Source organism: Gymnodraco acuticeps, unplaced genomic scaffold (genome assembly GCF_902827175.1).
Source record: "Gymnodraco acuticeps unplaced genomic scaffold, fGymAcu1.1, whole genome shotgun sequence".
In the NCBI taxonomy this organism is placed as follows: domain Eukaryota; kingdom Metazoa; phylum Chordata; class Actinopteri; order Perciformes; family Bathydraconidae; genus Gymnodraco; species Gymnodraco acuticeps.
The window spans coordinates 18,670-36,200 of record NW_022991348.1 but is presented as its reverse complement, the minus strand read 5'-3'; the positions used below and the strand labels follow the sequence as shown (position 1 = coordinate 36,200).

Here is a 17,531-nt window from a genome sequence, read left to right as displayed (position 1 = left end):
TCGTTTTCTTGTCACTTTACAGGTTGCATAATTATGTGAATATACATATCAGTATATCTATTGAGTATATCTATTTAATACACAACAATATAAATATACCCGATTGAAAGCAGTGTAGATCATAATAGACAAATACATTGCATGGTTCCAATAACATCGAATAAAACATTTGAACATCTCTACAATCAAAATATATGATCCTGAAACATAGTGATAGTAGTAAAAAAGGACGTTGCATAAAAGAGTAGATGGCCAGTACGGGTATCGAACCCGCGACCTTCGCGTTATTAGCACGACGCTCTAACCAACTGAGCTAACCGGCCACATTTCGTACGATCAAATTGTTAATTATTATAGGTTAACATTTATATAAGTCGTACGCTTGACTTCCCCATTTCACTATTTCATACTATAGCAAGAAACGCTACACAACGGATTTTTATATTTTTTATTATTGAAGTATGTGATAAACTACATTTTCAAATCGGGACTGTTGCCATAGCTACTCCAGAGAAAGAGAGAGAGAGAAGGCGAGACTGATCACGTGACCCAGCAAGATGGCGACTACAATGCAGAATGGACTTTGAGTGTGAGTATTATGAGAAAACCCGTTAATATAATGACAAACCAGTGTATTATTTAAGATTGTTTTATGTGCACTTTCACTGTATTCCTAAGCACATGTTTCCTCTGCAGTTTAATTGAAAAATGTAGCCATGTATAATTTCCGTTTTATCCGCGGATCAGTTTTCCTACTGGAGTTACCGCTCCCTTTATAATTTGGAGCTGTATCATGTGTTGTTACCTTGTTAATCAGCTAGTTTTTCACTTCACTCCACTGAAAATGATGCTGTTACACTAACTAAAAAGCATGTCTGAGAATAAGCTAATTTACAAGGCATCCTCTCTGCAAAGCTACAGTAATGCATCTTCCACAGCTGTTTTATGCTTGCACAAATGTTGCTTTTGCTACTCCTGCCCTTTCATGCTTTTACAACGCATATTTTAGTGCATTAAAAACGTTAAGCCAGACTCCATTTGGGGCCTAAAATGATTATGGTTTTCTGTGTAATGGTGCAATGCATAAAACAATATTACTCAAAAGCATGTCTGAGAATAAGACGCGAGCTAATTTACAAACCATCCTCTGTGCAAAGCTATAGTAATGCATCGTTCACAGCTTTTTGATGCTTGCACAAATTAGATGTATTTATAATTGGTTTATTTCGACATTGGGTTTTTGTTGTTGGAAAATAACATCCGTTAGTGTTATCCCCCGAGGTAATTTGCACTCAAACTGGAGTAAATGAATGATTTCAAACTGTAATTGTCACAATTTTAGACATGAAACTGTTTATTTGGCTTGTTCTTTTTGAAGGTGGCATTAATAAAACTGCTTCTGATTGTTCCAAAAATACCTACCCATCTCCAACCGTTCATTTACAACATCCAAACAAGCATTTGAGCATTTATTTAAGCTGCCCCTGCAAACAGACACTGTGTTATTTCATTAGTTGATTAACGCTTTCCACCTTATTTTTCTTTGTCTTTCAGGATTTAAATTGTCTGTTTTGTTGGAAATTTGGATCTTCTGGATAACTTCATAATAATCCTCATCATCGTATCACAGAATCAAGATGGCCCTAAATGTTTTTGGTAAGCGTGTGTGTTTAATTGTAAGGGTATGTTTCCTTGAGAAAGAGGGTGTGTGTGACATTTCGCTCAGGGAGGATCTGGAGTTATTTTGAAGACAGGATACCGAGAAGACAAGTGTTGAACAGATAAGCCTTGCAGAGTAAACACAAAGTACAACAAGACAGGAAACAGGCTGTTAGTTTTACACATGCACGGCCTGAAATTGCAAAATGCTCACCATGGAACAGATGCATATTACTTCATCAGAATTAAGTCTGCTACTAAATTGCACGTAGCCAGATAGCATACTTAAGTTTTAAATTGCACATAAATAGAGAAAATAAATGAGCTTTCACTTCATATGTTAAATTGACAACATTTTAGACATTAAATAGTTTATTTGACTTGTTCTTTGTGGCAGTGGCATCAATACAACTGGACAATTTCCTTAAGTAGGTTCATTGTTAAGCTGTAAAAAACATCTGATGGTTTCGAAATGACTACCCATCTCGACTGTTAATCCATAAACAAGCATTTGAGTATTTACTACGAAATGCAAAAAGTCTGTTTTTTTACATTAAGCGGCCGCTGCAAATAGATACTGTGTTATTTCATTAGTTTGAATTAACAAAGGTTACGTTACTTGACAGTTCCAATCTTAAATGGTTAATGCTTCATATCAAAATTGAGACATAACGGGTATCATGTATCATTACCAGATGTGTCCACTTGGTGGCGCTGTTGTAAAGGGAATTCAATTAGAGTAACACCTTGTTGTACTTCTTCTGTCCTCAGATCATGATGAATACCGGCCACCTGTGTGGAAGTCTTACTGTGAGTATTGGTGCATTCTTTTTTTATGTTATTACCCTGATTTTACCCGTTTTTAAAAACTGTCATTTAAGATTTTTATCAGAATCAGAATTCCTATATTGGTCCTGCAGCAAAAGGGACATAAAATATAAAAAGGCAAGAAATATTAAAGGAGATAACGTGTTAAATATAGAGTAATAATAACTCAGTACTCATCTAGGGCTAAAAATGACGTTTTACACATTAAAATAATGATGGTTGTTGCACCGTAGAATTGCCAAAAAGGTGCTTATATAATTATACTTTCATTATTTGCTTTGAGTGCTTATTTTTTGTGTTTTTTGACTCACTTTTTATTATTTTTTTGCCACAGTGTACCAGCTCCAGCAGGAGGCGCCTCACCCGCGCAGACTCACCTGCACATGTGAGGTGAGAAAACCCTTCAGAATAATATATATGATATGTTTTATAATGATTGATCATTAAAGTGTTCTCAAAGCTGGTGAAGGTGCAGCTAGTTCTAAGGAGGGTAGCTTGTGAATGTACTCCAGGTGGAACTAAAGTCTGATTTAAGAGTTGATTATATTTCACATCATTCATCCAAATCTGCCTAAAGGCATTAAATACATGTAGTGTAGAGTAAAGTACATGTTTTACTTCTGAATTGCAGTGGAGGAGAAGCATACAAGTGCAGTACTTTAACACCACTGGTCTTCCACAACATCACAGGGTCTTTTAAAGTTTTAAGAAAATGCCCCAGATCACAGATAATGAATCCTCAAATGACAATTTTTAGCAATAGAAATCACCAGATGTGTCAGCGAGGTTTGGGGGAATCCAAGTGGGATTAAAGCATGTCTGGTGTTTGTGTTAATCTGTAATAAAAAACTCCTTGAGTGTGTATGTGGGTGCTAAATGAACAGCTGTTGGCGTTGATCCTCTGGTGCGGTCAGGTAGTCGTTGTTTGACCCAATTTAAAATGCAGACAGACGGAGTACAATAGCCCCATGTCGCCTGCTGGGATTTCAGCCATATGCGATTTAATGATGCACCAATAAGCACTTATCTAAGGCTTGTACTTTTTAATTTGTGGACCTGTCCTCAAGCTGGACAGTGTCAACTTTTTAATGTAAAGCAATGCACTCATTAACAAGTAGCAGAGGGTCCTCAGCTTATTTATTGTGAATCTACATAACACATTGTGATAATCATTGACTAATTTCCACATACTTTCTCCAGCTTATTTGTTAGGAGCATTGCTGCCATTTCCGCTGTTTGAATGTCATTTTTTAACAATCTACAGGGTTTAAGTCTTTCAATTGAATGTGTTTAAGGTTAGGAATATCCTTGCATTCGAATATACTTCTTGAAAATGTCTTTAACTTCAAACTAAATCTGGTGTTTTATCTCCACAATCACTGATAAAGATATCTCAGTCAGATGTGTTAAATGTCTTCCTCTCCTCCTGTGTCTTTTCTCACACACACCTGCCTATTTTCTGTCCAAACCACACATACAAGGCATCCAAATTAATATTCAGCAGCGTTTGTTGATGTATTGGCTCCACAGCAGTTTTAGATGCAAACAACAACAACACAATGTTCAGCTTTTCATCTGACTCGTGCAATATTCCCTGCGCCCACACACACTCACGAAGAGCACACGGTGTGTATGAGGCATTTCACACACTTTGTTGTTGTTGGGAATTACATGCTGTCCTGAGCTATATGACACCATGGAAAGCTTGCATGGAAATCCCATATTTCATCCTTCCTAAGTAATCTATAAACCTGTACCTTTTTAGTGTTTTAATAACTGCATTATTTTCTTTCCTTAAGGTGGAAACCCGACCTAAATACTATGGAAGAGAGTAAGTATGCCTTCTCTTTATCAGCGATTTTCAATAAATCTCCAACATTGACGAGGAATCTCCACTTATCTTATACCTCTTTCCGTTAACTTAAATCGTGGAGGAAGTATAACTTGGTTTTTAACTAATTTAATGTTTATTTTTGCTGCTTTTTGTGTGTCCAGGTACCATGGGATGATCTCAAGGGAAGAGGCCGACCAATCGCTGAGTCAGGCTGAAGGCAGCTATCTCATCAGGGAGAGTCAGAGACAACCGGGCACATACACTCTGGCTCTAAGGTAAATTGTGTTGGTTTAATTTAGGGAGATTCAAACAATCTGGAACAAAGATATGTGTGAACTCAAGTATAGGATTCAAAGGTTTTATTGCACAAAGCTAAAGTGTAGAAATGGCAATGAAATTCTTCTGACCTGAGCTCCTCCAGCAATATATAATAAAATAAAAAGTAGTGCAAAAAGTCTATATACATGTCAATAGAATAGGAGCATTGTAAAAGAGACATGTAAAATAAAGCATGGAGGTATGGGGGGAAAAGTAGGTGTCACACTTTTTAAAGTGGTGCATGGAATAAATTAAATGTGGTTTTGGGTTAGTTTGATATAAATAGCCATGATATAAATCCACCCTGCTTTCTCTCTCTCTTCTCTCTCTCTCTCTCTCTCCTCTCTCTCTCTCTCTCTCTCTCCTCTCTCTCTCTCTTCTCTCTCTCTCTCTCTGTGTCTCTGTCTCTCTCTCTCCTCTCTCTCTCTCTCTCTCTCTCTCTGTCTCTCTCTCTCTCTCTCTCTCTCTTTCTTTCATTTCTCCTCTCCCATCCCTGTGGTTTATAATTACCTACCATAAATACCCTTTCATAAACCAGTGTCCCACTGAGGGTGGGCAGAAAAAAGACCGGTTTGATTTTGGGTTAATGATCTAAGGGTGGCGTTTTATCTCGCGGTGGTTTCATTGCGATCCACAGAGGAGCAGATCATGCGTTGGCCCACTTCAGAGTCTGTGCCATTTCTGACTATCTCAGTAAAGTATCCTTCATAATTGTATTTGTGCCTCTACTTTGACATGTTTCCCTGCTTTAAAGCTCCCCTATTATCCTGTTCTTCATCAATATATCACAGGTCTCAGATATATACAGAGCCTGTCTCTGATTGGCTGAAACACCAAACAAGTCATTGCAGCATTACCCATAACCCCCTCTGTTTCAGCCCTGTTTCCAAAGTGCTGATTCTCTGTCTGTTACTTTAGATGAAAATAAGGAGCCCCTCCCCACGCCCCTCTGAGAGACATTTGGTTACAAAGAACTCAATGGTGCTCTAGGAGGAGATTCTGTGTCCCCACAGAAGAGGGGACACATGTTGATGTAGAAGAGACATGAAGAAGAGGGGACACATGTTGATGTAGAAGAGACATGAAGAAGAGGGACACATGTTGATGTAGAAGAGACATGAAGAAGAGGGGACACATGTTGATGTAGAAGAGACATGAAGAAGAGGGGACACATGTTAATGTAGAAGAGACATGGAGAAGAGGGGACACATGTTGATGTAGAAGAGACATGGAGAAGAGGGGACACATGTTGATGTAGAAGAGACATGGAGAAGAGGGGACACATGTTGATGTAGAAGAGACATGAAGAAGAGGGGACACATGTTAATGTAGAAGAGACATGGAGAAGAGGGGACACATGTTGATGTAGAAGAGACATGAAGAAGAGGGGACACATGTTGATGTAGAAGAGACATGAAGAAGAGGGGACACATGTTGATGAAGAAGAGACATGAAGAAGAGGGGACACATGTTGATGTAGAAGAGACATGGAGAAGAGGGGACACATGTTGATGTAGAAGAGACATGAAGAAGAGGGGACACATGTTGATGTAGAAGAGACATGGAGAAGAGGGGACACATGTTGATGTAGAAGAGACATGAAGAAGAGGGGACACATGTTAATGTAGAAGAGACATGGAGAAGAGGGGACACATGTTGATGTAGAAGAGACATGAAGAAGAGGGGACACATGTTGATGTAGAAGAGACATGAAGAAGAGGGGACACATGTTGATGAAGAAGAGACATGAAGAAGAGGGGACACATGTTGATGTAGAAGAGCCATGAAGAAGAGGGGACACGTGTTGATGTAGAAGAGACATGAAGAAGAGGGGACACATGCTGATGTAGAAGAGACATGAAGAAGAGGGGAGACATGTTGATGTAGAAGATACATGAAGAAGAGGGGACACATGTTGACGTAGAAGAGACATGAAGAAGAGGGAACACATGTAGATGTAGAAGAGACATGAAGAAGAGGGGACACATGTTGATGTAGAAGAGACATGAAGAAGAGGGGACACATGTTGATGTAGAAGAGACATGAAGAAGAGGGGACACATGTTGATGTAGAAGAGACATGAAGAAGAGGGGACACGTGTTGATGTAGAAGAGACATGAACAAGTGGATTTTGCATAATAGGGACATACATTTTACAGCCCAGTGTGCTGTGAGACAGTTTCAAAGCTAAAGAATCTTCCTCTGCTCTATCCAGGTTTGGGAACCAGACCAGAAACTTCCGTCTCTACCATGACGGGAAGCACTTTGTTGGAGAGAAGAGGTTCGAGTCCATCCACGACCTGGTAACGGACGGCCTCATCACACTCTACATCGAGACAAAGGTGTGTGAGTGTGTCTACTTTGGCTCACCCATTTGTCAGCCGATCTTTCCCAGACATTCGGCTCGATTTGCACATTATTACCCTTTCATCAACTCTTGTTAACTTCATCAACTGAATCCCTGGATTGCTTGAAAACAATCCCAGAAATAAGGAAACTCATGCTCTCTCAACACTGAAATATAGCAATGGAAAAGACCTGCCATGTTTACAGTAACCTTCTCTCTTGTCAGGCGGCGGAGTACATCGCTAAGATGACCATAAACCCCATTTATGAACATGTGGGATACACCACTTTGAACCAGGAGCCCACTCTGAAAAAACTCCTTCCTCAAAGCCCCGAGGCCCCGGATGGACCAGTTCCAGTTAAAGAAGACACGAACGCAGAGGAGAGGGTGAGGAAAATGTCACTTTTTGTTTATTCTGCTTAATGGTGATACAGCGGAGCTCTTAGGGGCTGAAAATCAAGCTGTGAAAACCAATCATTATCTTCAAAATCCATCACTCTCTGCAAGAAATATGGAAAATCTGTATGAACTCAGGAAGAACGCATCGTCCAATCAGCAAATGAAGGATTTGGGGGTTTTCAAAAAGGAGTGTTGGCTACCGACCAAAGAATATCCCCTTTAGAAACAGTCTGACATTAGGCCTTCATATCGCAGAAATTAGATAGGGCTGCAAATTCTTAATGTCTATTACAATTTAAAATAGATAAGCAGCAACTCTCATAACTTGAGACTTAAAAACAACATTTTCTTTTAACTAGTCCCTTGATAAAGAAAGTCGTACATCTAAAAGTATTAGCACCTGTCCCTTCATAATATGTCATAAAACGTGTTAAAATGACATATTTAGAGGCCATGCAGAGGGGTAGAATAAGGTTAGGAAGGTTCCTGCATGAACAGTGCTAAGATGGAAGGAGGAAGAAGGTTCATGAACGTGGAGAGAGAAGAAGAGGAGGAGGAGGAAGATGGATGCAGAGGAGAGATGGCCTCCAGCCAAAGGCTCTGCAGTAAAATTACATAACTGCATTTTGCCTGCAGGAATCTGATATCTCCCCAAAAGCCGCCTACTAAGTATTCAGAAATCCAGTTTGTTTTTGGCTCATTAGTTTCCCATCAGCTGTGAGATCATTGTTTTCTGCGATTTGGGTTTTTAACTCAGGGGACGGACGGAAACCTTTTGCTTATACATGGAGTTTTTCAAAGTTTACTTGCGTTTGGAGATGGGAGGTTCAGTGTTTGACGCGGGAGGATGCTAATGACTGCTGGAAAACATTTAAATTTCATTTCTGCAGCCGTTTTGTTTGTGCTGGGTGCAGAAAATCAAGGCGTGCGATTATATACACACACACACACACACACACACACACACACGTGTAAAACCATTTAGTTAAAATGGACAAAAACAAACCAACAGGCTCATAACAAAGTATGCAATGCGTTTATTTGCTACACCAGCAATGTACCTCCTGAGGCCTTGTTTGACCTGCAGTGCATGACCACCTCATATATCACTGTGTGTGTGTGTGTGTGTGTGTGTGTGTGTGTGTGTGTGTGTGTGTGTGTGTGTGTGTGTGTGTGTGTGTGTGTGTGTGTGTGTGTGTGTGTGTGTGTGTTTTCATAATTTTGCAGACAAAGCAGTACGGCGGTGACATTGAGACCGGAGGTGGTTCTCCGTAGGGAAGACAAACGCATGTGAATTCTGAATTTCGTGCACGCTAATCAGCTTTTTAGGGGGTTAAATGCTGCACGTATGGTCCCTGTGGGGGTGCTAAAGACATGGTTGGGGTGATGACTTTTAACATTTTGATTTGAAAGGCTTTGTTTTTCGTTTGAGTTAGGTGACGGGAAGGTAGGAAGCATGGGAGAAGCTTAAAGGGTCACAGATATAAATATATGAGCTTGCTAATTATAACTAGCTTTGGTGTCCTTTTTTCTTTTGTTATCCATCTACACACGATGGAAACACATCATATATATCGGTCAGACATGTTAAATGTTTATGCACATTCTATTATCTAATATAATGGAAGACCAAGGCCATGTAAGGACACAGGACTGTGGAGGTTTCAAGCTAAAAAACACTCACAAAAAGAGCAGTAGTAGTCGCTGTTGTTTAGTATTATCGATACAAACGGGAACGATCGGAGGAAAAATACCAAATGAAGGGAGAGATTAAAAAAAATATAGACAATTGAATTACATATGTTGTTTTTCAGCACGTTGTTGTTTCTCTCCCGGGACAAATGTGGTGGCAGAAATCGGTGACAAACAACAACAATCCCTGTAATCTGATTGGCTCCTTCTCCTCTCAATGTGACCTGTTAAATTCATCCATTACTGCAGCGTAGCCCAACCCCCCCTCGTCTTCTTTCTCTCTCCGCCTTTATCTCCTCCCTCCTCCACTAGTTCTGCCTGTGTGTGGAGGGAAAGAGGCTTAACACACACACACACACACACACACACACACACACACACACACATTGAGCCATGTGGGCTGAAGCGCTCACCTACAGGAGACGGCGATGCACATTCTGCAGCATCAGTCCGTTGTGAAGGATTTTGGGAACGCAAGATTTATTGAATCCTATTAAGGGAACTTTCTTTCACACATTTTGTTTTTTTATTGGATCTTTTGTTTTGTTATGAACTGGAATTGCACCATAGAGCCCCATCAGTATGCTGGGCTAATGTGATTGGCTGATCTTTGTGGTGCTAAGACGGCAGGATTGGTCCTTTTTGTTGCTTTTCCGTTTGGGATGTTGTTGTCGGATGGAGCTTTAAATTGGTTTTGAGAGTCTAGTTGTTCAATTAAAAATTATTCTGAGCATTTAAGACAAGAAAACTGCTTTTTTGTTGTTATTTTCCTCTGCAGTCTGATTGTCTTATGTGTTATTTATTATAGTATTTTGGTCTGATAGCCATTGTTTGATTTAAACCTCCAGTGTGATTTTAATTCACACCAAAACTACACTTCCCACAATGCCGAGTAGAGAGTCTTATGTCGTTAAAAGAGGTACAAAAAAGTCACGCAGGCGAGCCGAGAAGCAAACGGGTCAGAAGGGCGCTTTGTTTTCTGCGGCTCTCGGTTTGGATGTCAGCGCTGGTTCAATTCCCTCCCTGCTGGACCCAAACTTGGGCTTTGGACCCCCCATGAAACCCACTTCCCCTGCTTCTACCTTCTGGAAACCAATCAGATCTTTTGCCCTTTCGCAGCTCACATCTCTGGTGCGACGGGCCACACTGAGAGAGAGCGACTTAGCGCCCAAATACGAGAAGATCCACAACTTCAAGGTGAGTTTCTCCTCTTCCATCCTCCTTTTTAATCTGTGTGCTGAAGGATGCCAGAAGCGCTGATTCAGCACTTGGGGTCTTATTCAAATTCACCTCAGAGAGCACAGAGCGCATTAGGATTCACACGCAGAGAAACACACATTTCTGCATTTACAATAAAGTCAGATTCCACAGTGTCCTTAGCCCTTGGGAATCACACACACACACACACACACACACACACACACACACACACACACACACACACACACACACACACACACACACACACATATACCATGTATACATCACTTCAGGGGACATTACATTGACTTACATGCATTTCATGGAGACTTATCCTAACCTTAACCATAACCAACACATGCCTAATCCTAACCCTTAACCTAACCAAGTCTTCACCCTAAAATTAATGACTCCCCTTATGGGGACCTCCAATTTGTCCCCATAAGGGAGGCGAGTCCTCATACGTGACTGTGTAAACAGATTTAGGTCCCCACAAGTATAGTAATGCTAGGCCACACACACACACACACACACACACACACACGCACACACACTGAGCACTGTGATGTGATGGAGCCTATTAGCATTTATAGAGCCAATTTATGCAGAGAAAATAATGATATTTTTCAGGTATTTCTTGTGTGTTCTTCTCGGTGGATAAATACTATTTTGGTACATTTAACAACTCTATTTTTTTTTATTTAGCATTTCGTCTGACCACATCTGTTTTCACCTTTATAATTGTTTAAAATGTTGTGATAATTGTACACTTATTTTGTCTCTTTAACCAGGTTCATACATTCAGAGGTCCACATTGGTGCGAGTACTGTGCCAACTTCATGTGGGGGCTCATCGCTCAGGGAGTCAAGTGTGCAGGTAACACACACACACACACACACACACACACACACACACACACACACACACACACACACACACACACACACACACACACACACACACACACACACTATCTAAAATCGGTTCTTTTTTGCCTCCTCCACTGTTTTCGACATGTTGCGCCTCCTCTCTCTTAAAGTGTGACTCAGATTCGGGACTGGAGGCGTAAAGTTAGTCACTTCTGCTGTTGACTCATGCTGTGAATCACGGATTTCAAATGTTAAAATATTCAATTTGGTGCCAGAGAACACACTGTCTTTTTGATTATTACTCAGTATTACAAAAAGTTTCTAAGGAATTAATAAGATGGCTAGAGTCACAAAAAATGTATACTTAAGTGCTTTTATTCACAGCCAAAAACGGAGGAGGGAGGAAGTTACAAGGACGTCCAGTCCAAAATAGAAAGAAAAAACATTAATATATACAGCTCTAAGAAATGTAAACTGGTACCTCTCTGCTCTACAGCCACCGTCAGAGTAACCCAAAATCACCTGTGGCCCGAGGTTTATATTTGTTAAGCCCCTCCCCATAGGCCAGGGGGGTCAAACTCAAATACACAGTGGGCCAAAATAAGAAAATGGGTACTGGTCGACGGCCGGACTGGTTCAATGTTTATTGCAAAACTTATTGAAATGAACTTATTGCACATATTAAACCTGGAACTAACAAAGCTTCACTGATTGCCTATAAAAACAACATTAAATAATCAGTTGCATTCATTTCTTACGGCTCTATCTGCAGCTTTTCCAGAGTCATTTCTTATGAGTACATTTTCCCACAGGCCAACAACAGCTTCAACAAAACTATTCCCCTCAAAGAGAAAACCAAACATGCCCTGTTGTTGTGAGAGAAAGTGCAGAAGGAAACATCCATTAAACTCAGGTTGCTGCTCTGTGATGCTAGCTCAGATACTTGGCATCAATGAGAGGTCATCAATGTTTGGGGTCAGGCTCTGAGCGGAGGAGACCCTCAGGATGGAGTGAAGGTGTGCGTGCAATATACCGGCTCTAACCAGATCTAATAGTAATTAGAAATTATCCTGCGGGCCAAAATTAAATCCACCACGGGCCTGATTTGACCCCCGGGCCTTGAGTTTGACACATGTGCTCTCGGCCAATCAACTGTTTACAAACTTAATTATTATTTCAAACTAATTAAACACAATAAATCAACATATCCTACTATTTCTGACCATCTGATGTGCATCTAGGGCACAAAGTTGTATATTCACAAGCAGTGGTATTGCACATAATGGTATACATATATATTATAATCCCTTTCACATTCTGTCTTTCTGTCAGACTGTGGGCTAAATGTTCATAAGCAGTGCTCCAAAGTCGTGCCGAACGACTGCCAGCCGGACCTCCGTCACGTGAAGAAGGTCTACAGCTGCGACCTGACGACGCTGGTCAAAGCGCACAACACCAAGAGGCCCATGGTGGTGGACATGTGCATACAGGAAATCGAGGCGAGAGGTAAGAGGATTGTTAGAGATATGTTCAGACACAGCTGTTTTAGTTCATTTTATTCATCAATTTGACGTTTCAGGTCTCCAGTCGGAGGGTTTGTACAGGATATCAGGCTTCAGTGAGCTCATTGAAGACGTGAAGCTGCACTTTGACAGAGGTGAGGTTCCTTTTATCTTCTGAAATCATTTTAGGATCAGTGGAATATCAATAAGTTGTTTTTAGTTTGAGTTAACTTTAAGGTGACGGGAAGGTAGTGGGAGAAGCTTAAAGGGTCACAGATAAATATATAACTAGCTTTGGTGTCCTTCTGCTCTTTTGTTATCCATTTACACACAATGGAAACGCATCATATGAATATACAGGACCGGTCAGACATGTTGTGTATAGGTTAGAGATATCTAGGTACCTAATTAAATGACAATAGAGCCTAAAACTGTCCTTATATAATGCACCTTCTATTATCTAATATAATCAGGGTGTCCGCGGGGTCTTTAAAAGTTGATAAATCAATTTAGCGAAAATTTAAAAGTATTAAACGGCATTTTACAAGGCATTACATTTTGTAGCTTGTTTTCAATAAGTATATAAAGTATCCAGAGAGGTTGTATTCTACAGTGTGCCTGAATGTAGTCATGGCGTAGGTGTGTAGTGTGATTCTGTGTAGTTTATTGATGGCCTCCCGTTGGGTTTGACGTCATCTGAACAGGACATCGCACGCTCACTGCTTGATAGCGCGCAAAGGTCCGTTTACGCCGGTTGTTAAACAACATCGTTATGGGGAAATGCAAGTCTGCGTCCAAATGGTTGGAAGATAAGGAGGAAGGACAATCAATACTGTATATAGTGAATGTGAGGTAAAGTGTGTCGCCAAGGTAACCGGTTAAAACTCAAAGTGGCGATGAGGTCTTAAAATGTATGGAAAGGGTCTTAAAAAAGGTCTTACATTTGACTTCAGGATTCCTGCATAGACCCTGATAATAGAAGACTAAGGACACGGGATTGTGGATGTTTAAAGTAGTAGTAGTCGCTGTTGTTTAGTATTATTAATACAAAATGGGAAAGATCTGAGGAAAAATACCAAATGAAGGGAGGGATTATATAGGATAGCAGGTTTCAGTGAGCTGATTTGATGCATTTTGACAAAGGTGAGGTTCCTTTTATCTTCTGAAATCATTTTAGCATCAGTGAAATATCAATAAGTTGTTGTTTCTTTCGGTCACTCTTCACTCACTTTTTGTGACTCATTCGCTCCACAGATGGAGAGAAGGCGGACATCTCCTCAAATGCTTATGAGGACCTGAACATCATCACTGGAGCGCTCAAACTCTACTTCAGAGAGCTGCCTATCCCCCTAATAACATACGATGCATACCCACACTTCGTAGAAACAGGAAGTACGTTTTCACATATTCCTTTTGTCAATAATTAGCAGCGATATTGATTTTGATGCATTGTTACAAACACATAATACAGCAGCAATAACCTTTTGGAAACCAGTAAATAGTTGATTTGCCACCAATGTGAAACCAGTTTTATGTTAGGAATGTATAACAACGGCACATAGAAAATGCCGGATGCTAACTTGCATATGTTGGGTTATTTGCACACGGTCATTAGCATTTAAGCCTATGCAGACAATAGTTTAAAAAAAACAATGTCTTGGCCGATTTGGACCATTATTTGAGTGGTTTATTGAGGATGCTGAATCCATTCCAGACATGTTCAAGATCAAAAATGGCAGTTTTAATCTAAAAATAGCATGTCCATATAGTAACATGAGAAAGATGCAGGATCAAAAATAGGTTTCAATGAGATTCAATTGGTACATTTTGTTTGTCCTAGGGGGACAGCGTATCTTTAATTTGGCTACAAAGACTTATTATAGCATCGAGTGACCACGCACACACACTTAACATGTATGTAACACTTCTATGTACTAGGTTGCTTTAAATGAGGAGTAGAAGATAATATAAATAGAAAAAACAATATCAAATTAATATAGCCGGCATTTTATTAAACATTCATACAACACTTTCACAAACCCCTCATCCACCCCAGTGAAACCCAATCTGCTCTCATGGACAAAACAACAATAATCGAACCCGGGTAGTCTGTAGTTTCTCTCTCTCTCTGGTAATCCAATGACCATCAGTCCTTTTTCTGAAGAGTGGAATCCTTTATAATCCTTTCTCTGGTGAGGAAAAGACAAAAACTGCAGCTCCAAAAACTTTCGTCGGTTCTGGTAGTTCCTGGTTCCCCGCAGCATAAAAAAAACACATCATCAAACAATTCGAACACACACATACAGGGCCCACACCCAGCTGCCACTCATTGAGCCTCATTAACAACCACACCTGGCCTGCTCTTCCTCTCCTCCCTCATATGCAGACTCTGCTGCCCCAGCACTTCCCCGAGTGGGAGCTGCTGGTTATTACAGGGTGAAAAACTCACTGCATTATTTGAGTGGGTTACATGTATGTTTAATGTTTTGCTATTGTGCCTCATGTATCGTTAACATGTATGTTTTTGAATTTGACTTATTATAGGAGTATAACGAGTTATTCTGCGTTCATGTGTGTGTTTGCAGAGATTACAGATACGGAAAAACGTCTGGAGTCTCTCCACGAGGCGCTGAAGCTGCTGCCGCCGGCTCACTGCGAGACGCTGCGATACCTCATGGGTCACCTCAAGAGGTCAGAACACACAAGTCATGTTTTCTACACCGTCATTTATACTAGGAACGCTGGGAACGTGTCCCCATTGCTTTTTGAAATAGCCAATTTTGTCTTCATCACTATGCATTAGGATAATTTCTTTAAAATGTTCTGAAAATAGCGTGCCCATATTTCTACATAACCACACTAAGAACTAAGAACATCCATAACATTCACTTGTTTGCAACTTACACATTATGTATCACGTATATAGACTCTTATGGCTACTTCTTCTATTTTATTGTATTTACTTGCACTATTTTATCTGTTTTTATTGTGTTGCGCTGTTGGAGGAGCCTATCGACATATCTATACTGTAGCTATGTACGAATGACACTTTTGGTGTTAGCCGTTTTCACAGTTTTGCGTCCAGCTTTTCCTTCACATTCACATACTCTTCTTCGTCCCTTTTTCTTTCATCAGGGTGACAGAGTACGAGAAGGACAACCTCATGACCAGCGAGAACTTGGGTATCGTCTTCGGACCGACGCTGATGAGGGCGCCCGGACTAGACGCCATGATGGCGCTTAACGATATCCGGTACCAGAGACTCGTGATAGAAACGCTCATTCGGAACGAGGACGTGTTGTTCTGAGAGGAGAGGAAGGACGGAGAGTGAAAAGATGGAAGAAGACGTTTTTTTACGAGATAATTAGGAAGAAAAATGGGACTGTTTTGTACGGAGGGAACAATGAAGCCATTTGCAATGAAGGAATTCATTAAATAAAACTTAGTGGAGAAGCTTGGAAGTGTTTCACTTAAACTCAATCAACAGACTCAAAGTCATAAAATGAGGGTAATTATGATTGTGTTAATGATCCTAAAAATATGTTAATAGTAGCATTACCTTGTCTATCTAGGGCAAATACTGTGTGCTCCATCTTTACGTTAATATTTTTCTTAAATGCCTTGACAGTTGACGGAGAATAAATCAGAAACTTTAAAAACATTGGGATAGCATTCAGAAGCTTATAAACGAGCGTTAGAGGTAAACTTGAGTTTGCTTTGTTTCACATGGTGTCAAAACATCCCTTGTCTCTTCCTCAAGAGAAGAAGACGTTATAACAGTAGACAGCTAGATGAAAAAAGGAAAAAGGGACCCTCATATCCATAAAGCGCACTCGTTCCTCTTACCTTAAGTGACTTGGACCTACTGTGCTTCTAAAAACTCTTTATTTTACAGCTGAAATGTAGAAAAACGTGGAAAAAACAACGCAGGCTTTCCTGTTTTGTGTCATATTTCAAGCTGTTGTTTGATGTAATTACATGTCAGCGGATTTAGCGGTACATTAAATGGTTTCTGTCACTATAAAACAAATTATAGAGAAGCTTTGGGAACACTTTTAAATATCCAATGGTGAGAATATTTAGCTTAAATTGGCAACTCCACACAATTCATTGGCAGATGGACGTAAATATGTGAAACAATGCTATGTTTTCTCTTGGTTTGTCATTTGTATAAAGCAGTATTGTAATGAAGAAGTGTTAATAAGTACATTTTGTGCTTGAAATAATAATTTAAATTGAGATTTCTTTGCCTGTATTGTTTTCAAATGCCACACAGATGACTTGAGTTTCTTCCAGATGATGTTGCTAATCATCTGTAACCTGAAGGAGTGTATTTCACGTTTATTTTTTAACTTGTGCCATATGGAAAGGGATGCATGTTAAACCTTACATTAAACCTCCTTCTCATTTAAGTCTACCCCCATTTCTGTCGGGGTTATGGGGTGTTGCCAGATGTAACGTAAAAGTTAAATAATTTTCTAACAAAAGCTGTTTTTATTGTAATTGTTTAGTTTACTTTATATTCTACTAACTGCCTAACCCGATGTGAGCCTTTATTGAGTTGTTCATTTTGTCCTCATGAAATGTCCTTTTTATTTTTTACTACTGTCATTGCTGTAAAGTATTTTCTATATGGTTTATGCATGGCAAAATTAAATTATTAAATATGGCTCTCAGTTGGTGCATGTCTGAATTTTGTTTACACTGATTTCTCCTGTCAGCTCTAACTGCAGATAAACAATCAAACAAATCATGGTTTATAGTTTTTAGATGTGCATTTGATTATATATTCTCTTACCTAACTGTACTCAGCTTCTTAAAATGCAATAATAAGAGAGACAACCTCAATGTCACAACAATAAGTCATAGAAAATAGACTTTGT

At 39.9% G+C, this 17,531-nt stretch overlaps 1 protein-coding gene and 1 non-coding gene across 2 annotated transcripts; one reads left to right on the top strand and one right to left on the bottom strand.

The window, feature by feature from the left end:
* Window positions 1–249: 249 nt before the first annotated feature.
* On the bottom strand, window positions 250–323 carry trnai-aau. The gene has a single exon. It is a non-coding gene; the product is annotated as a tRNA-Ile (tRNA).
* A 169-nt stretch (window positions 324–492) lies between these two features.
* LOC117562724 (N-chimaerin-like) lies at window positions 493–17,324 on the top strand. The gene is made up of 15 exons (XM_034240612.1): window positions 493–589; window positions 1,555–1,656; window positions 2,431–2,469; window positions 2,822–2,877; window positions 4,287–4,318; window positions 4,483–4,596; window positions 6,855–6,981; window positions 7,212–7,373; window positions 10,197–10,274; window positions 11,069–11,153; window positions 12,479–12,652; window positions 12,726–12,803; window positions 13,903–14,040; window positions 15,234–15,339; window positions 15,784–17,324. The coding sequence occupies exons 2-15, from the start codon at window positions 1,638–1,640 to the stop codon at window positions 15,953–15,955; spliced, it is 1,380 nt and encodes a 459-aa protein (XP_034096503.1). The 5' UTR covers window positions 493–589; window positions 1,555–1,637; the 3' UTR covers window positions 15,956–17,324.
* Window positions 17,325–17,531: the final 207 nt, after the last annotated feature.